We start from the raw sequence: 20,783 nt of genomic DNA on the forward strand, positions 1-20,783 counted from the left end.
GCAGCAACAATCAAACGGCAGCTAACGCAGCCCACGCTGACCAACTCAAACCCATATCGGCGCGACAGGCAAAAGGCAACGCTAATAACCAGGAAAATAATGAAATTTATCAGCCTTGATGACCGACCATTCTCGGTGGTGGAAGACACCGGATTCCGCCGTCTGCTCGCCCGCTTCGAGCCTCGCTAGCTACGTGCACCCGGGACGCAAATACTTCACAGACGCAGCTCCAGCAGAGAGTGTATTGTCGCATCGAAAGTTTCCTAAAAAAAAGACGTATTGTCCTAAGTTTTACAAGTGTTGAATGGAGATCGGATGTCAGTCCCGTGTCGATGTTGAGTCTAACGAGGGTGTTTTTTTCGCTCGCGTACTGCTTTTAATGACAATGTTGGAACGAGGCATATGTATTCCAAAATGTGTTATGCATGATGCGTTACTTTTTTCTCGTTGACAAATGCACAAGATAGTTTGTCTATGCACAAGACAAGAAACCGAGTTCCTGAGTCGTTTCAATTGAGGAACTCATTGAATAGTTTATTCGAGTGAAACCTGCATGTGACTATTTTTTCTACTTTGATTATATTCGTAACCATGCAATGTTTAGGTGGCATGTTATTTATTTGACTTTTTGCATAATTAAGTCTTTTGAGACTGACGATTCTTTTGATCTGTTACAAACTGTGTTACTAAAAGCTGTTTTTTCAATGATCTTTGTGACTGAGTAATTGTTGTATTGTGCCAGCTACGATTTTGTATTTCTTCACGCTTTTGAAAATATATATAGATTTTTGTCAAAATGACGGCAATAATATGGCTGTTTTTTTTATTTTTTATTTTTTTTAGATAATATTGCATAATAGAAGTCACCATAAACAAATGGAAAAATCGGTATCGGCCGATCTCACTCATGCATGATCGGTATCGGTGTCATAAAAACTGATCGGAACATCCCTACTAAAAACGATTATTAATATTCACTTATATCCAATGCAATATGTCGCAGCGAGTGGCGTGATGCATTCGGGAACCTCGGAAACAACACAACTCGGCAAAACACAAACGTCACGGCAACACAGACAACTCAATTCGTTGCAGTATGTTATTTGTTTCAAAAACGTGCATCATGTCTTCTTAGTGTCCAAAATCTGAAGTAAAAGACCATAAGCAACAATCGTGAGTCATTGTGGATGAACATGTGATGAAAGGATACATGCTGTTGTCCTTCTTTCGCATTTCCAGCCACCTCTTGTTGCTGTCAATCAGCTTCTGCAGTCTACGGCCATCCACTTTCACCGACTTTTGAACGTGCAGGCTATGGGGGGGAAATCGCAAAGCATCGTGTGTTAGGCATTTGTGTGAATACATTTGTCATGACTGAAAGGAGCAAATTCTAGAAAATAGTGATAAAAGGTGTAAAGAGAGATGGTGCCAGCACCACACAGGCAAACTTCTTCCATCACCCCTCCCACAACCTCTTTTTTCAAAACAAAAAGCTTATAAAACATGTTCAGAGGCCCTGAACATGCGGGAGTTGAGTTTGGTTCTGAGTTTCTAGCCCACTGGTTTCAAAAGTTGTGGTCGAAAGAGGTCCTCCACTTACAAATGATTGGGATTTGTAGTACCAGATATCCCCATACGAGGGCGCACTCCCTGTATGGATGAGGTTACTTATTTGGGTTTCAGTCAGTTGATAGTTTGTAATTTTCAATGTGAAATTACGTGTTTTAAAAAATGCGACATCATAACGGCACGTCATTAAAGCTGCCAAGGAAATAGTTTCACACACACACATACAAAAAGAAAAATGATTAAACATATTAGATTTGGGAGAATAAGCTGGGCTTTGTACACGTCCGCCACCCTCATTATACGCCATTCCACCGCGAATTGTGTGCGGGCTTGAATCAGAGTATTATCCTCTATTTTGCCAAATCGAACTTCAAATTATTCACGTGTCGCGCCTTTATGCATAAAAGACTGATTTGAAATGGTTTCCCGTCATTTTTCCTTGACAAACAATCCAAAACCAGACGTGGTTTTGCGCTCAAGAGTTGTGCGGGCGTTATACTTGAGACACTTCACAAGTCCCTCCGCTCTCCCAATATACTCCACAAAGAGAACGATGACTTTACCTAGCAGGGGTATAGCATGTAGGTGAAGTGAATGTCCTCAGCGTGCTGGTGCTGAGTGCGGCTGCTTCTGGGGGTGGGGCGACAAAAGCCAACACTTTAGGCTGAACAAGAATGAGCGCTGCCCGCATCAAACAAGCGACGCGGAACGGCTCGACCGCTTATACCGGGAAAGATCTCTCTCCATCTGCGGAGTGCGACATCCTCAGCACTTCTCAGTCCACCCGTGGTGGAGTTGTCCGGGTAGGCGGTCAAACCGGGTCCGCCTTGGGTCGACGACTTCCAGAGCGGGTTAGGTTGCCCTAAAGAGGTTGTGTTGCTCCGCTTCTGGGCTAATGATCCCAGAGCACCTAAAACAGTGTTGAGTTGGCCTGAGATCTGCTGTTGGGACTCTGCTAGCTCCTGGACTTTGGCCAGAAACATCACACCGCCTATTTGTAAGTGACAGGGGAACAGATGAGATTAGGGAAGGAAAAATGGAGGCGTCATCGTTTTTGGGCAAAAGAAGATGGCACCTGTCTCATTGGGTGCGTCGATAGTGCTGCTGAGGTCTGAATCCGTAACATCAAATGTGACCTTCTTCTCTCCGGCCGACAGCGACACATCTTGAAGGAATGACTGGATGGAATCAAGAAGGAGAAAGTATTCAGCAAGGGCATTGTGCAAATGAAAAACGATTATAGGGCTCGACCGATTTTTCTGTCAGCCGATTACGGACCTTCAAACATCGGCCAAAAATAAATCGAATGGCAGATGTTTGACAATTGTTTTTAGCTTTATGTACTTCAACCATTTACAGACGTTGGACACAAGTAACACCGGTGTCAATATTTATTACACGGAACTCTAAACGATAACCTTGAATGCTTAAAGGCTTCCAATTGTGCGGTTTTGATGGAAAATCTTTAATGGGAAATATTATTGTAAAGTTTGATAAATATCTGGTGTTGCAATCTTTGTGTCCCCCCCCCCCCAGCTCCCGCTGTCAATCCCTCTGGTTAATTCTGAACGTAAGGACGGATGGGGCTGGGGGGTGCTTTTGGGCGATAATTTTTATGAATAAGGACGGAGGGACGCGGCCGGAAGGGTACCCAAGTTGCGGACGGAGAACGGACCGGCAAAAAAGGGTGAAGTGCCCAGCTCTGGTAATCTGATTGTTTTTCAATAAACCTCCCAATGATAACAGTATTTTTTTTTTTCAAAATTAAAAATGCATCTTTTGTTGTTTTCTGTGTTTCAAAACATTTCATAGGTTGCAAAGAACTGAAAATAGTCATTTGTTAAATTTGCAGTATTACAGAGGTCGCATTTGCTATTTTTATCAAAACGATCTTAACCGGCCCATTTTAATATTGGACCTCTTATCGGCGAATGATAAATAAATCGCTTTTGATTTCAGCAAATACCACCTCCTAATTCAACAAACGACTATTTTCAGTTCTTTCTGCAATGAGAATATGGATGACTTCCTACTGTCTGCGGAGTTAGCTTTCGCTCCCCGTTGGATTGCTGAGCGTAGTTGCTGTGGGCAACATCCAGAGTCTGCCTCTGCATTAGTCGGCTGCTCTCCTTCTCCAGGAACAGTTTGGTCTTCTCGATGGATGCACAATGCGAGGCGTTCAATCTGCTAAAGCTGAACAGACGGGCGCGCACCTGTATTAGTGAAATATCTTGAATAGCCCCACGGTCAAAAATATAAATCGGTATACATTTTTAAAATTGAACCGAATGTCACAAATACTAAGCAAATGCTGGTATTAGCTGAGCTTTGGTTAAAACGGGTTTTCAATTCTCAATGTAACTAAACTGTCGACTTTCAGTCACATTAAAAAAAAAAAAAATGGGGATACAAAGATTGTGATTAGAATAAAAGGATGATATTTTAAATCATCAATCAAATGATGAGGCCAATTCCATTTTCTATTGCTGTACACTGAAAACATTTGACATCAAACTGAATGACTACGAGACAAGAAATGTCAGTTTTTATTTAACGGTATTTACCTCTGGAATGATGTAAATTGAAGTGTATGGAACACAACTTTTACATATTTCAATATGTTGTATTAAACAATAAAATATCCATGTCGCAATGAAGGGTTTCTCGAATCGATACACATTAATTTAGCATCACGTGTTGAAAATCTTCCCAATATGATCGAGCCACGTCTCCGCTCACGAAAATATTGACTTTTCGGCATCTTTTTGGAGGCCTTTTCACAACCTTTTTTTTTTTTTTTTTACCAAGGTAATCATTGAAATCTCATTATTTGTAACTTGTACTCCTTAAAGTTTTTTGAAGTAACATTTTTTTAGGCGGCCCTTCAGTTTAAACATTGCATTTTCAACCGACAACCACATTTTCAGGGAGCATCAAGACAACATACAGTACTTGAAATAAAAATGAATATTACTTGGTTATAAATTGTGCTTGCAACAACCACTTATCCACTGTTGATGTCAAACTCAATTTCTTTTCAGTCTCCAGACAAAAAAAATAAAGGAATTGACCTCATTGTGCCATCGCTTTTGGAGGTCAGTATAAATGCTGAATGCTGTCATAGAATTTCAGACTTTCAATACAGATTAGGGATCATCAGTACGTTCCAATAATATGGAGGCTGTATTGTACTTACTCAGGGACGTCGCTGTTACTGTCCGGTGCAGTGGACGGAAGCGGTTCCTCCAGGTCATCTACGTGCAGCGATGAGTCCCTTTGGCGACCGGAGGGCGACGTCACCTTATTTTTGTCCTTTTGTCTGGAGGCGCATCCTCCTTCGCGTATCTCCAACTCACTACGAGGAATCAAGTCAAACACAGAGGAAATCGATTATGTTCTCCAAATCCAAATTGAAGGACCGGCGAAATCCCCCGACAGAAGCGGGGTTAAAATAAAATTGCAGACCGACCCGACTCATGATTACAGTTTGGTTCGGCTGGGGGGAAAAAAATGATGATGATGATGATGAGGGATTGTTTAAATTTTGCCCACCTCTGATGGCTACATCTGCGAACATTTCAGCATACCTGACTCTTCGACTGAGCCGGTTGCATCGTTCCTCCAGTAGAGCCACCTTGACCTCCAGTCGCTCTTTGTCCTCCTTCACCGTCATGTTTTCCTCTCTGACTTTGTCTCTCTCCTCCCTCGACCTCGCCTCCTCCAGCCGGGCCTCATTCCTCTCCTCCCGCACCACGTGGAGTAGTTCTTGAGCTTGAGCTTGCTCCTCCCTCGTTCTCTCCAGCTCCAGCTTCAGCTGGTCTCGCTCCAGGGTCACTTTGTGTAAGGCCTGGAAGCATACAAATACAATCTTTAGCAATTATGTCGCTCATTTTCTTCGCCCGCGTAATCAAACCCTAACCTACCCCTGTCCGCTTGTCGGTATCCTCCTCTTCCTCCCCAAGCACCTTCCTCTTCCTCTTCAGATCTGCAGTCTAAGTAGGGACATTATTAGTCCACATAGCTGGATTCCGGTGAGTTAATGAACACATTGTACCTTGCTGTATAGCATTTCCTCCTCTCTCTTCAGCTCTTTTGCTCTCAACTCCAACTGACTGATCAGATCCTGAAGTTCTGCCTCCTGCGAGAAGAATAAAACATAAAAAAAACATTAGAAGTAATTGCATGCCGTTCATAACTTCAAAATGTTTATTTCTGCATTTTTTTTTTCCCAGGGAGTTGAGTTCATTTCAGAGGTGATTGGTACCAAGATAAAACATTTCAAGGTTACAAACGGCAGGCGGTGAGCTATTTTGTCAAGCGGAGTATGATTATGACATCACATTCTCACTTCCTGCTATAATTATCATTTTTCATTTGATTGGTTTGTATTGTACAGCCTACAAGTGTTTTAGCTGAATGTACTTTCTGTAATCATGACTTTATTACTGCTTTAGCAGAAAGTCAGTGATAGACTATGGCGCATTTCCACTTGCATCCGTTTTTATGTCGTGTTGCTGCTGTAGGAATGGAACTCGGTTGTCAGCCAAGGAACCCGTATAATACATTTTGCATCCAACATCGGCATGTCCATTTCAATGTCTTTTGGTATCCTGACTCTTTGTCAGTCTTTCTTCTTGTTAAAGGTTCAACATCGTCCTTAACCATATGATACAATTTTCATGAGTCTGACTGATTTTACCCTGTGTGAATGTGTCAGCTGGGCCTTCTCTATTTCGCTGTCAAGTTTCTTGCGGAGTCTTTCCAGCTGAAGAGCGTGCGAGGCCTGAAGATGCTCTCTGTCAACCTGCAGAGTAGAAAGCAAGCGGCCCCTCTGGGCACTTTCCTGTCGCAAATAAACACAAATATTCAAGTTCATCTTGTGCATCCAGCAAAGTGAATTATAAAATTCTTGAAGATAACTCCGAAATTTAGATGCTGTTATCTCATTTTGAACTGGAACTCAATCATGCTTTTGCTCCAGTTGGTTAAAAATGCTGGAGCTCAGCTTTTGTCTTTGCTTAGGCAAGCATTCCAGCAGGACTTCTGTCTGTTTTGATTTGAGACTATGTATTTTAAAGTACGTTGCGAGACATCATCGTAGGAAGTGCTACATACATACATAAAATGTACTTACAATCAATAAACGCACACCCGTGGTTATTACCATATTTTCCGGGCTATAAGCCACTACTTTTGTCCTACTCTTTGAACCATGCAGCTTTTAATTTGAAGCGGTTTATTTATGAATTTTTACTGACGGGTATCAGTCGCCAATAGATTTTCCTATAGAGCTGCTGACCAATGAAATCACCAAACAACCTCAACAGCGGACCAATGAAACTGTCCGACTCCGCCCTCATACTGAATATTCATCAGCCATTTGCAGAAGTTGGGCATTTTACTAAAGTTTGCCGTCATTCGTCAGCAGCCTGGGTACTCATCCGTCATCTGTCAATCCGTCTATTTTTCACTTTTACTAGCATTTGTTTTTGCGATTGCGTTTACAGCTTGGTGACTTCCCCCCGCAAGGATGACTGTACTGCCTAAGACCTAAATCTGTATTTTAAAAAGCATTATCACCCGCGAAAAAGTGAGGAAACACGATCGTAAATGCAGGCCTGCTGAAATTATAGACGGCTTTGGATAGATATATTTCTCAGCACAATAAGAGAGCATGTATATTCTTCTCACCTCCTCCAGTTGTTTCTCTCTAATGTTGTTCAGCTCTTTCCGGTGCTCCTCCCTCAGCTGTTCCAGCTTCTTCTCATGGTCACGTTGCACTTCTTCCCGCACTTCCAGAAGCAAATCGGACAGCTGCATCGGGAAAGAAAGCGTCAATTTAAAGCTTTATTACGGTGAGTTGACTTTCGATAGACCACCTCTCTGTGGTACTCTGCTAGCTGCTGTTCAGGACGTGGACCGACCAGCTCCCTCCGCCTCTCGGCGCAAACGACCTTTAAGTACACAAACAAAAAACGGACAGTGCATAAATGTAGAGTTTACACGCTCATTGTTGTTTTTTCAAAAAAAAAAACAAAAAAAAAACAAAGATCATCCACTACCTCCTTTTTAAAAGAGTTCAGCTTCTCTTCTTGGAGTTTCTTTTTCTCTGCTTGCAGCTTTCCTTCTGACTCAGCCTTCAGACACTCAATGTCCATCTTATTCTGAGCCACCAACTTGTCACGCTCTGCTGCCTTTCTCTCTTCAAGTGTGATACGCAAGTCTTTCATCATGGCTTCACTCTCCTCCCTTGAAAAAAAAAAAAAAAAAAAAAAAGTTATACGTGAATACTGCATCAAATAAGTCTTTAGTACATTACTTTCGTGTGAACTTTTGTCAGTAAATGTGCCACAACGCACTTTTATAACATTTGAATACTTGTTCTACATTAAGTTGAGTTCTGGAAAAATGAAATAGGGTATTTTAATTTAAAAAAAAGTATTATTCATCTCTTGGGTAATTTTCCAAGGAAATGTCCAAGTTCTGAGACCACCAAAAAGCTTCCAGCTGGAATTTCGTATCACCCGGGATTCATATTACCCCAGTTGGGATGTATTCTCTGACTGCACTGTGGCTTGCCCTTCTGTTCAAGTCCCACCTTGCCATGGTCTGACTGCACTCTCATTGGCCAACTTGTAGTCACCTCGTATACAACCATCAGGTAGTTCAGTTGTCAGTCATGGTAGCAGCACCACGAATAGGCCATGATATCACTCAGTATGTGTACATCACACTTGATCTGCCGCTCCAAACTATTCGCAGCACACGAGGAGTATGGCAACACACAATATTGTGTCTGAGAACAAGAGCTTTAGAGAGCTAATTATTTCTGCTTCCATTTCTGACATCATAACTTTTTTTTATATGCAACACTCCTATAAATTCCCTAAGGCAGATTTCACACTGAGGTGAAACATCAGATTTCCATCATTTTAAAATAACCTTTTGGCTGTAACCATGCCATAGAGAGAACCCCAGAAGTGAATTTCTGCAATACATCTGAAAAACCAAAAAGAGCTATTAGTTGTTTTGAGTGTACGGGAGTACCTTTTAAATAGAGAAAACAAAAAAACCTTGGACTCTTGGTCAAAACCCAAGCACGTGTTCTGAGCGAATTAATTATATTTTCCCCGAGATGATGTCCAACTATTGAGTGGCGATGTGCATTTAGTCTGCATCTGACTGGTCAAATTGAGATAAAAGCATCCAATTCCATAAGAAAATTATTGCATGTCTTTGCGATATGCATATGCGAAAGCCATTATCACGATATCGATATTTTTTCAATATATTGTGCAGCCTTAAGTGGCACCCATGAATTCACCTATTTGTAGATTTTTCTTTTTCAATCTAAAGATTTCTTTTTGTTTGTTTTTGGGTGTCAACCCTCCGGACCCACCAAATTTCCCCGTATTTTTTTGCAGGCTGGCCCCCCTCTATCCCACTGTGTTGCAGTACGATGTATACACTTGGGGGATTACTTAGATCTAGGAACTTCTCATTTAAAATTAAAATGGAGAAATAGTATTCATCTATTATGTTTACAATTTGGAAAAAATAAATTAAGTTTTTGCAGTTTTTATGTTAAATACATTTATTAGTATAGATGTAATTATTATTATATTTAAGCAGTAGCAGTGAGAGATGAATTGGTGTTTTTCTACTATAAACATCACTGCATGCAGAATGATGAACTGCTCCCACGCCCCTTAGTGACTCTGACCTGAGCTCATGAAGCTGCCTCTCTCTTTCCTTCAAAGCAGATGCTTTCAGTGTCTCCAAGATCTGGTCAGTCTCCTTGTTCAATTTTACCTCCTCTTCTTGCCTCTTGGACAGGAGACGCTCTTTCAAAGCCCTGACACGGCAGAGAAACAAATTAAGTACTCAGATCATAAAGTCGATTTTTTTTTTTTTTCCAACAACAAATGTAATCTGGTGTCAACATGTAAACGACATATTACAATGACCTTCCACATCTTGGATTGGATAGCACTCAAAATAAACTGGGTTCTGAAAACTGAGCTAAAATAACCATCCCAAAATGTAAGAAATATTTTTAAATTGTGAGAGGTGATATACTGACTTCACTGTTTCTTCATCATTGACAATTAATATGTAATTTGGACACTGTGAAAATACCAAATTGTACCATCCTGGGTATAGGAGCCCATTTCTCACAGAGCGGCGAGGGTTGGCAAGTGTTTTGCGCACGGCCCGAATGTTGATTTTTCATCAGGGTTCAATCACGGTCGCAAAGACGTTGGCCAGACGTGCGCCAACAGTTTCAATGGTTGTAAACAGCTTTTCTTTTGAACATGTTAAAAATTTCGTTGCAGTAAGAAAAACTGTTATGCGAGCGTAAAAACTGCTGGCGAACATCTTTGCGACCGGTTGCGAACTTGAAGGAAAAAAACAACATTCGCACTTACAAACCTGTGCCGCTCAGTGGGATACGGGCTTAAATTTGAAATACGCTCAGCAGAAAAAAAAAAAGGTAATGGGGAAGATGTGTTGAATTTGTTAGCTTCTTCACGCTTTCTGTATTAGATTTTTTACACACAAAATTTCAGTTTAACAAAGAGAGGGTGTTAAAAAAAACAGGAGCTGTGAAAGTGTAGAGTGCTCATAAGAACCTGCAGCTAATAGAGCATAATTACAACTACAGTACCTCAGTTTTTCTTCGCTCTCTTCTGTAAGTTTTTCCTCCTCCTGTTCTTGGCCTTTCAGCTCCGCTTGGAGGAGACACTGTCTTCGCTCCTTCTCCTCCATTAATCGTTTTTTCTCAGCCTCCTCCTCTCTCTTCATCTCCTCCATGAGGAGAGATAGTCTTAGCTCCTTCTCTCTTTTCAAACGCTCCTTCTCTTCTTCTTCCTCTCTTCTCATTGTCTCCTGAAGATCAAGCGATCGATTTTTCTTCTCCCCCGTTATTTGCTCTTTGCACTTCTCCACCCCCCAAACGGCCTCCCCACTTTTCCTGTCTTGCTCCGTGCTCCTCTCGTTTAGACTCTTTTCTTTTTCAGTCATCCCCCACTCATTTTCTTCCTCACTCTCTTTTTTCCAGATCCCAAAGTTTGAGTCTTCCTCCAAAAGGCTCACACGATTCCGTGTGGCAGTTTCTCCTTCGTTGATTTGGGTGTTGGAAGTTCGGGCCAGTCGACCTCTCGATGTTTCAGGCCTGTGTAGCTTCGGAGCTGAGCTGAGATCAGCTGCTGTTTGTTGGCTCCGAACACCTGATTGGTGGAGAACGAGTCTGTCTACTTTTGGAGAGGTAGGTTTGTCTTTGTCTTCAGGCTTCGAATGTCTATGGAGAAAGATCATTTGTAATGTTAATTAATTAACATGACTTGTCTATTAATAAGTCCTTCATCACAGTATTCATTCATTCATTCATTCTAAGAACACAAAATGTGATTTTTTTTTTTATCAATTTTTAAAATGGGTGTATAGTCCATCTTTACATACTTAGCCCTGTCGTCTTCCATTTCTTCATCATCATCATCATCATCATTATCCTCCAATGCACTCACAGAGCCAGACAGATCATTAGGGTCCAAAACCTTTTCCGACATCTTCATGAGACAAAACAGAAGAAAGCATCTTGTCGAACAAGTTGACCACAACCACTGGCTATATTATTATTATTATCATACTGATAAGGGCACTGTTAAAATATGTAAACAACCACCAAGAAAATACTTCCCAGCCCAACTTCTTAGGAGTTTACCGACAGATATACAGAAAATCTAGCTCTCGCTTGTGCTACTTTTCAAATGTGAGCGCAGGTTAACACTGAGCATACGTGACTGAGCCAAATTAGTCACGGTCTATGCTGCTTGCGATATACTGTAGCATGACCTTTTAAAGGCTAGGCCATAATTTGTAGATATTTATTGCTTCAGCAATGCTATAATGACCAACAACAATGTCGCTCAATTGCAGCACAAACCTCTGTCAAGCAGTTAGTGTGGGGGAGTGATATACTGTATCTTATTCAGAGACGGACAAAAAAAAAAAAAAAAGAATTACATGTAATAACATTCAAGTGAGTGAAGGATAGATGGAAGTCACACTGCCTCATCACAATACCTTCACATTTATGGAGGATGAGCCCTGCTTAAGGTCATCGCTGGCATCAGAGTGCTGCAATCACACACACACACACGCAATCATTTAATTGATAAGAAACCACTTTAACCACTGCGGCTGCCGGACACAGGGATTTGCTGCTTTTATCCAACGCACATAATCACAAAAGCAGTGTCTAAAGAATCCATAGCACTACCAAGCATTGACGCTGCGAATGCTATGCCTCTGTTGAGCAAACCAACAAGTGTGGCCAAACCAAAGTGAGCATGCGTGCAGAAAAGTAGGCCAAAGGATTTGGAATCCGGTCTCTGGCTGTATATAACACGTTAACAAAACATACAACAAACTAACAAACAAAAAGCTTAACTATGAACAGCCTGCATTGTAATTATCTACCTGGGGTCGGATTTGGGAAACGGGCACCACATGCTTACAGTGGATAGGGTAAGTTAGCAACATATCATGCGAGCACACAGCCACACAGAGATTTAATAGCAAACCCTACCTCTGAAGGAAGGGGGGGCTTATTATTCACACTCTCCATCTTGCCAGCGTTGCTCTTTTGGTCGCACACTGCAAGGACACCCCGTCTTTCGTTCTTGCCGCGCTGGGCAGATTGAGTGGTTGTCATCTCAAAAATCTCCATGGCCTCCTCCTCCCCCTCATTCAGAGATGCTGACTGAGCCTTTTGGGTATCTGAGTCGCCTTTCAACTCTTTTTTCTCCCACGGCGTTCCTCCATCATCACTAGCTAAACAACTCTCCAACGCCTCGTCTTCACCGTCTGTCAATTTTCTCTGGCTGAGGGAGCATCGCTCCAAATCGCCGGGACTTTCACCGTCCTCCTCCTCCTCCTCCTCCTCCTCCTCTCCGCTGTGTTGTCCACCATAATCATCTGCGGTACTCTTGAGCACAACTCCATCAGGGTCAGTTTCCTTCACATCTGTGTCATTATTTTGGGAATCCTCAACAAGACTATCGGCTTCCTCTTTCTCCTGCATATCTTCTTCCTCTATCGCCTCTGCACACTCCATCTTCTCCCTCTCGAAGATCTCATCATGCCGGACTCTTTCAGTTCTGCCATCGTTGTCACATTCGGTGTCCAAATTTTCCCGGTCGAGTAAAAAGTCTATTCCTCCATCATCTCCTTTGCCTTTCTTGCCGCTCTCCTCATCACTGGATTCCTTACGCTCATTTTCTAGAGTCCTGTGACCTCCCCCCCGCTCTTTGTGAATGTCACCATCATCCCCTTTTTTCTCTCTACTTTCCTCATCTGCTTCCTCATCTTTATCTTGGGCCTCTTTTTTGTCCTCGCTCTTCTCAAAAGGCTCTCGTCCTCCGACCACAACTGCCAGAGGAGATAATCGGCGGCCCCTCAAAGAGTCCTTGGGTAAACAGCGCATCCATTCCAAACACATACAAGGAAGAGAAAAGTAGGAAGGGGTGGTGAGGGAAGCAGGCCGACAAAGACAAGTCAGATCATTTTAACATGCATGCAAAGATAGTGGCAGTGACAATTTGACAAACACATGCGGGACTGACAGATGGCGTTTTGAAAGACACATTAGATGACAAAGAGTGTACGCATGGAAAACATTAGGGATGCTCCGATCGATCGGGCACCAATCGTGATCGGCCGATTTTTGTGAAAAATGACGGGATCGGAATATTCGATCAAAGCCTTTTATTGCCGATCAAAACATACGATCGCCCGCAGCTCATGCTTGGCTGCCGCGAGACGAAATGGCAAAAAGGTTGATTTGTTTAATACGCGACGACGTCCCTCCAACAACCAATCACGGCTCAGCATCAGAAAACAGGCCAGCCGTGATTTGGTCGTTACCTAAGCCCCGAGCAGTTGTGATGTCATTTTCAGTCGACAGAAGCGACAAAATGGCCGCCCCCAGAGTTGGCTAAAAACGAGTGGATTAACTCTTATTCCACAAACGCAATATTTATCAGAATGCCTTGTTCCAACTAGTGGTCTTGCATAGAAGATATTCTTGGAAAAAAACTGTTTTGGTTGACTTCCCCTTCAAGAGGATGATTAAATTGAGTGGAAAAGATTGCGGTTTATAGTCGGAATTTTACGGTACTGATGTTGATAAACCATTAAAGATCCTGCCGTGAACACAGGCCCACAATCATGGTGTAATTTGAAAAGGGCCTAACTTAATAAGAACTATGAATAAAAGGAACACGACGAAGCGCATGCTGTTGGAATTCAGATGGCAAAACAGTAACAGTGACAGTAGGTAGAGAGGAGGACAAAGAGGAAGGCACAGTGACAGCCATGCCCATAGGATAGATCCCAGCAGCACAGAAGCTACTCAAACACATCCCGGGTCATGGTGCAAATATCACAAAAGAACAAAAGAGGGAGAGATGAAAGAAAGATACACAGGAGGATAAGATGAAAAGATGATTCAATTAGAGAATGGTGAAAAGGTTTTGACCTTGTAAAAGACATTTACAATTTTACCAAAAGTAGAAACAGAGACAACATGTGATGGTTACTGATGCTAATAAATGCTGACGAAAGTTGGAATAGCAAGCGTTGGAGTTTTCTGACAATAAAACTATTCCAGAAGTGATCTTAAAATAAATGCATCCTAGTTTAAGCATTTCTGTATATATAAAAAAAAAAAAAATCATGCTATAATATAATCTCCTTGACATTTTCAAATTTTGAACGCAAACGACAAATTTCAAACTAAATTCACCTCTTTATACCCAAATGTACTTCTTTTGTAAGTAGCCAGAAATTAAGCAAGCACAGCATTCAACCATTAAAATTACTTCTTTCTGTTCGGGAATGTCAATAACTATAATTGAACATCTTGATAAAGAAATAATAAAGGGCTTTACTATTTTCCTCAGTTTTATTTTCTTTTAGATGCTTCTACATACAAGTGCATTAGCCACTATAGAGACAACAACATAATGCCACTGGTTTAGAGCAGCTGTGACATATTAACCTTATATTGGAAGGTGGTCTCATCAATTTGCTAAGCGCTGTGTATGAATGAGGGTCTTTTCCAAGGGTGAGGTGTGGCTAACGAGAAAAAAGACAGTAAATAGCAAAGATGTTGGATATTTCGTTTCCTATAGTGAGAGGGGAAGCTGGAGAAAGTATAACCAATAATTAATAATTGATTAAATTTGGATTTTCTTAGACACTGTTCCTCCACCATTGGGCAAATGACAGCATGAGACCATTTTAGGGGGAAAAAAAAAGGTTCAGAACCTTTTTTGGCAAAGATGCATCGTCTTAGGCGAAATCCACCATTATTCCCGAAACGATAGGGATGTTCGGCTTTTGGGTGAAATTTCCAAAACTCTTTAATGCACATATCCAGCTGTTTCAGTACTTCTTGCATGATTTTCTGTTCTCTAACAAGGAATAGAAAAAAGCTGCAAACTTCACAATGCCGGTAGTTAACACCCGTTGTGAGATTTGACATTCAGGTCCTTGTGAGAGAACAGAAAGTTGCACTAAGAGTATTGAAATATTGAACAAGTGGACGTGTATTTAAGTTTTTAGTGGTCAAATTAAATTAACCGGTAAAGATGAGAGTGCATTTTGAATTCATACAGAAATTTCACTATATTAATATCCCTAAGTCTGTGTGAATAGTGTATGTTGGAAATAATAGCTATGACTATGCTTGAGATGACTTATAAAAATGTCATCCCCAAAATGATGACACATACAAAAAAAGTGGAATGAAAAATGAAGAAGAGTGCCCCCCCCCACCCACAAAAAAAAAGAAGAAAGAAAAAAAGAATCAGAACAACAATTTGGTGTTTGCGCATGTCTCTATGAGCGTACCTGTCGTGATGGTGGTTCAGAGCTCTGGCCTCCAGATATGTCCTGCATTTCTGGTTCAGTCCTTTCCTCTGCACGAGCTGCAGCACTAGCGTCACTGTCCTGTCCCACACACGCACCACACACACGTAAGAAACAGATTCAGTTTGAAAATAAGGTGGAAAAGGGGAAACACTATCAGGTAAATCAAGCCAATCATTAAAACAAAACAAAAAGTCCTGTTATTGCTGACAAGGCCACAGACAGGTTCAAGTGTAACACAACAAAAATATTTCTGGATCTTAGTGTACCTCGTATTGTATGCCCCCTCTGAGGTCATCCAGATCCAGGTGGAGGTTCATCAGTTGCTGGTCTGAAGACGGTTGACTTGACTAAAAAACAAAAAAACAAAATAAAAATGTCAGAAGAACCGTAACTGCAAATGTCAATACGGTTAATACTTAATATTTGTACTGCACCTCATTTTCCAAGATTTCATCATCATCAAAACCAGGCATGCTAAGATACACTTTTTCTTCTTTCCTGGAGCTTAAAACACTTGTAGCACCACTGTTACGGAGTACCTGACAAGGAGGGAAATCAAAATTAACACCAAGTGCTGAGTCTTGAAATAAACACACCCATACGCATAAAATAAAAGTATTCAGTACTTTCTGAGTACTTTTTGAGTAAAAAGGACGTTAACCGCAAAACACAATTGGGTCGTTCCATGCCAAATCACCCCCCCAAAAAAATCGGAACATTTTAACCAAGCAGATGTTCATTTTAAGGAAACTTGTTGAATTTGGGGATAGTGAAGGCACAACACTAAATCTCAAATTATAAGTCAAAAAAAGTAAAGCGGAAGGCACTTGACAGTAAAATACATGTATTTGTGTTTGTAATTGCTACATATATATTATTTGTATTGCTCATTTAGTAATGGCCAGCGGCTTGCTTTCCTACATTGGAGTTAATTCCATTCCCAGTTCTATGGTAATCATCATATTTTCCTCTTTCACCCATCAGTAAACATTGGGCTGAACTCCAAATTGTAATTTCTTTTTGCCATTTGCATTTGGAGGTTTCACTGTAACTCCATCATATAATTTATTATGGATTACCCCAAGAGGCCCAGGAGATGCTTTGAAGGGTTCCAGTCCCCCAGACCCGAGAGCGCGTGGAAATGCAGATCCAGAGATTGGACCGAGGACAGGAGCATCTAAACCACCAAGAGGAGCCAGGCTTCCTAATGGAGGTGGCAAAGATCCCAATGTTGAAGCCAGGCCCTACGAGATAGAGGGCAACAATTACAAGGTCAGATGTTTCCACACATACATGTCATGATTTTGTTTTTGGCAATGATGGTTTGCCTCCCAAAACCTTTGACTGGTTTGATTTTTTCTTTTTTTTTACTTCTGTTTCTTCAACATTGAAAAATTAAGGTAAAAAGTATTTCTTAGTATTGCTCAATGTATGGTATTCTGCAGTAATGAAAATTGGGGAACCACTCACTCCACTTTTGGCTGAATCCTTCTTCTTTTTATCTTTTTTCTCATTCTTTTCTTTCTTCTTCTTCTTCTTCTTGGGCCCCGAGGTCCCGGAAGCAGCAGTGCACTGCATGTGTTCACGTTCTTGGATAACGAGGCGGCGGTAGTACTCATCACAGGGGTGATCCCAAGTGGACTCACCAGAAGAGAAGTTGTAATAGTAGATGTCCCCTGTAACATCTTGGCTGCAGCGGGTATCAAGAGATGACACAAAGATGACAGAACAATGAGTTATCTTATCGGAGTAATTTTTGCCTTAAGATCAAAGTTTCATTTTCAGATACCGTGGTGTTGCACACTAACCAACTTTTTGTATTGATCAAAATCTATCGGTTGCTGTGATTCTGGTTTTACCCAAGGGGGTCAATACTAAAGGGAAATAGCATTTTGGTTAACTCTAGAGATGTTATCAAATATTTTGTTAATTTGGTATTGTTTAGTGATTGAAAACAACTAAACAACAATTAAGCAAGATCACATGACATGGATTTATGTTAAACTGAGCATTCTTTTTTCTTTTTTTTTTAAAAACTAATTCAGTTACTGGTTCGGTCATTGGTTTCCAGAATAAAACCAGATGTGTGTACTGTAAATGTCTTCTTTTGATTAAACACAAACCATAATCAATCACATTTCATTAAAGGCTACAAAAATCAGAGAATAAATACTGTCGAGAGGCTGAAATCAGAGGATTCGGACAATTTTAAGTTCAACAATACTCTCAACGATTACTCGATTCTTAAAATAGCTGTTGATTACTTTTGATACCTCTAGTTTTGATACCTCTAGTTAACTTATAACAACCTAAACTTTTGAGGTACAGAAATATTATGGAGTGCTTCAAGACCCATTTAAAAATGGTCCAAACACATTGAATTTTGTGTATGTCTTTTGTTTTAAACAGAAATTCACAAGACGGTGCAGACATTTATAAGACAACATGGAATGAAATCAGCTGTTTCATTCAATTTTACGCAACTCACATGAAAATATTGGGGACGTCTAAAAGAATATATACTGTAGATAGAAAGATAAATTTAACTCAGAATTCTGTGTACAACAACAAGAAACGCTTGTTGGTGGCCTGCTGCTGACACTTCCCTGCAGATGGTAAAGAAAGATCGACAGTATATGCGCCGGCACTGCCACTCTCAGATGTCTAGTCAGTCCTTGACCAGATGCTACCTTACCATCCAATACATTTATAGTGATGGCTTCACACTCTTGATGTGGTTACCCTTTATATGCACAACTACAGCAGGATTGTCCAAACATTTTTTTTCCAAGGGCCGCAGACAGAAAAATCAAACAATGCAAGGGCCACTTTGACATTCTTTACCTTGAATTCATTTCAACATAAAAAACAATCTACCAGTGTACGTAAGAATATGCTCCTAAATTATATATTATGTTCACATTAATGATATTTATTTAGAAATAAAACTAGTCAAGTGACGAAGCAAAAAAATGAAGGATTTAAAAAAACTTTTAGGGGGAATGGCGAGCGGCTCTGTATCCCAAGCAAACATATCTGCTCCAACATTGAATAACAGCAGAGCCACTTCAGCTTCACATTCAAACCGAAAAAAAGAGCATTCTGTACTGAGATGACCTTGCAATGGAGCAGAAAATGGAGAAAACTATCACTATTTGCTACTATAACTGGATTATCCTTTTTCATCGGGGCACTATGAAAAGAAATGTCGCTGCAATGAAATAAATGTTATTGGCGAAAAGGAAATAAAGAGAGATGACAAGGAATTTCTTCTTCTCTTCCCCTGCTGACCACCCGGTGCAGAAAGTAAGAAGTAATGCTGGCCAATGACATGGGCTGTGTCAATTGTGAATTAGCATATGCCAAGGGTGAAAGGCAGACTACACTTTGGATTGGTTGTCAGACATTCACAAGTCACAAAGAGACAGAAACCATTCACATTTACAACTGGACTGAAGTCAGGCAAGGGAACCACGACTCCATTCAGTGGCACTGGCTACAAAATACGTATATAAAGCTAAGGTATTGCTTTGATTGGTAGGTAGGTAGATATATATATATAGATACTGTATGTATATACTTGATTAATCCCATAGGACAGTGATGGGAAACTGGCGGCCCTCACTTAATTTTTTTAACTAAAATGTGTACTGTAGTTTAAAGTTGTGATGTTCACCACTACACCGCAGAAGAGGCAAGAGCACCTCCAATGCCAAGACTGTACTTCTGCATCGGAGAAAAACACACAGCAGTTTCTGACTGCCAGGAGTAAATTAGGTCAAGGAATCTGTGTATTTCAGGTAAAATAAGAGGCAAACCTTTCTGCTTAAAGACGGCCTCAGCCATGAAAGACTTCAACCTAAGTCACCACCTGAACACCGATCTCAAAAGTACACAGTAATTTAAAATCATCTTTCACTGCACCATGGTTATGCCTGCCCTGTATACAATACAGTACAAATTTATTTTATTACTAACTTAAATGCCCCACCCCTGTATCTTTTCACGGATTTTTATTTTTTACGTTTTAATCGCTGACACAATCTCATAACAACTTTACTGTTGTACATCGCCTGACTTACCAAGGCTTCCACTCCGGTGGAAGAGGGGCAACAATACCCTCCCTGGCCAGCCACATGAGCTCCGTCTCATTGTCAAGATCAATGCCTATCTCCTTTGCATATTCTCTGATCTCTGACAAGATGGGGAAAATAACACATTAAAGAGTGAAGGTTCAAATAAAAGAAGGAATTCATGATATGTAAAACACAGACATGACCAAAAAAAAAAAAGACCAATAAATACATTTTTCGTATTTATCTCCAATGTTGGAGCATTATGACAGCATTCGGTGTAGTATACCATTTTAAAAACGTATCCTGTGTACCTTGGTCAGAGGGAATGTAATTTTCATCAAAGTCCTCTTCAAGGATGAGCTGGTCTCCAATGACCATAGGCGCACTCATGATTACTGCGGGTAGAAATCTAAGTGTCAAAAGAACGTGTTATGATATTAATACACTAATGTAAAAAATGTATCCGGGGTCAACATGTAAATAACATTCAGGGTAATGCTTAGATGAACTTATATACAAGGCGCATGAATCCGTAGAATGGAAAGCGTCTCAAATACATTGAACTTAGCTAGGCGCCATTTAGCGGCTAGCTAAGCAGATCAAAAAAGAAAGCTTATGGATAGCAAAGGAGCTTACCTTCAAACTGTCTGACTGCCTTTGCCCCTCCAGATTCTGTCAGCTCAGTAGCGCGGGCATTGTTTATGCTAAGGACCCAAAATGAGAAGCTTATACTAATAGGAACATCTCCAAGGACTCTTCCCTGGTTTCCCGTTGACGGCAAGAAATGTGCTGTTATTGGCTGGGCCGCGTGAGACATTCAGGAAACTCCGTTAAAAAATAATTAATAAATAAATAAATACATATTCTCTCTCGTTTACATCCGCCAAGTCGTCTGTTTATTTATGAACAAACGAAAGTCACGAAATTACTAGTTTTTTTTCTCTATTCTCGAATGTATTGTTGAATATTAGGGGTTGAGCTTTATTTATTTATTCATTTAAGAAAATACACTCACAACATGCCTGTTAAAAGCGGTGCAAAATGTTTTTTTTTTTTTAATTGTATATCTCATTTATGAAATATGGACATGTCATTTATCATATAATTTAGCTTTTGTCCATTATAAGCAACTTAACATGTTATATCTAACTAAACAGTTGAAATTAATACACAGTTAAGTGTGACAGTGTGCCCATTAAT

General features: G+C 40.6%; 1 protein-coding gene across 5 annotated transcripts in view; it reads right to left on the reverse strand.

Annotated features, from left to right (window-relative positions):
* The window catches only part of LOC147144667 (uncharacterized), a 21,585-nt gene extending 1,193 nt beyond the window's left edge, over nucleotides 1–20,392 (reverse strand). The window contains exons 1-26 of one of the 5 annotated variants that reach the window (XM_086036659.1): nucleotides 20,220–20,392; nucleotides 19,895–19,978; nucleotides 19,590–19,701; nucleotides 16,978–17,197; nucleotides 16,587–16,751; nucleotides 15,942–16,046; nucleotides 15,774–15,854; nucleotides 15,487–15,585; nucleotides 12,161–13,039; nucleotides 11,656–11,709; nucleotides 11,032–11,138; nucleotides 10,238–10,870; nucleotides 9,293–9,424; nucleotides 7,632–7,818; nucleotides 7,449–7,523; nucleotides 7,261–7,383; nucleotides 6,269–6,412; nucleotides 5,624–5,707; nucleotides 5,493–5,561; nucleotides 5,157–5,416; nucleotides 4,766–4,924; nucleotides 3,603–3,762; nucleotides 2,645–2,747; nucleotides 2,297–2,560; nucleotides 2,133–2,199; nucleotides 1,211–1,312 (exon numbers count right to left, since the gene is read on the reverse strand). In XM_086036659.1, the coding sequence (XP_085892785.1) occupies nucleotides 1,211–1,312; nucleotides 2,133–2,199; nucleotides 2,297–2,560; nucleotides 2,645–2,747; nucleotides 3,603–3,762; nucleotides 4,766–4,924; nucleotides 5,157–5,416; nucleotides 5,493–5,561; nucleotides 5,624–5,707; nucleotides 6,269–6,412; nucleotides 7,261–7,383; nucleotides 7,449–7,523; nucleotides 7,632–7,818; nucleotides 9,293–9,424; nucleotides 10,238–10,870; nucleotides 11,032–11,138; nucleotides 11,656–11,709; nucleotides 12,161–13,039; nucleotides 15,487–15,585; nucleotides 15,774–15,854; nucleotides 15,942–16,046; nucleotides 16,587–16,751; nucleotides 16,978–17,197; nucleotides 19,590–19,701; nucleotides 19,895–19,973 (4,463 nt within the window). In that variant the 5' untranslated portion in view covers nucleotides 19,974–19,978; nucleotides 20,220–20,392. Of the gene's footprint in view, nucleotides 1–1,210; nucleotides 1,313–2,132; nucleotides 2,200–2,296; nucleotides 2,561–2,644; nucleotides 2,748–3,602; nucleotides 3,763–4,765; nucleotides 4,925–5,156; nucleotides 5,417–5,492; nucleotides 5,562–5,623; nucleotides 5,708–6,268; nucleotides 6,413–7,260; nucleotides 7,384–7,448; nucleotides 7,524–7,631; nucleotides 7,819–9,292; nucleotides 9,425–10,237; nucleotides 10,871–11,031; nucleotides 11,139–11,655; nucleotides 11,710–12,160; nucleotides 13,040–15,486; nucleotides 15,586–15,773; nucleotides 15,855–15,941; nucleotides 16,047–16,586; nucleotides 16,752–16,977; nucleotides 17,198–19,589; nucleotides 19,702–19,894; nucleotides 19,993–20,219 lie in introns of all 5 variants that reach the window. The other 4 variants (XM_086036660.1, XM_086036658.1, XM_086036661.1 and 1 more) reach the window with 4 other exon arrangements.
* Nucleotides 20,393–20,783: the final 391 nt, after the last annotated feature.

The sequence above is a fragment of the Filicampus tigris genome, chromosome 7, assembly GCF_054856515.1.
Source record: "Filicampus tigris isolate MCC_2025a chromosome 7, RoL_Ftig_1.0, whole genome shotgun sequence".
In the NCBI taxonomy this organism is placed as follows: Eukaryota; Metazoa; Chordata; class Actinopteri; order Syngnathiformes; family Syngnathidae; genus Filicampus; species Filicampus tigris.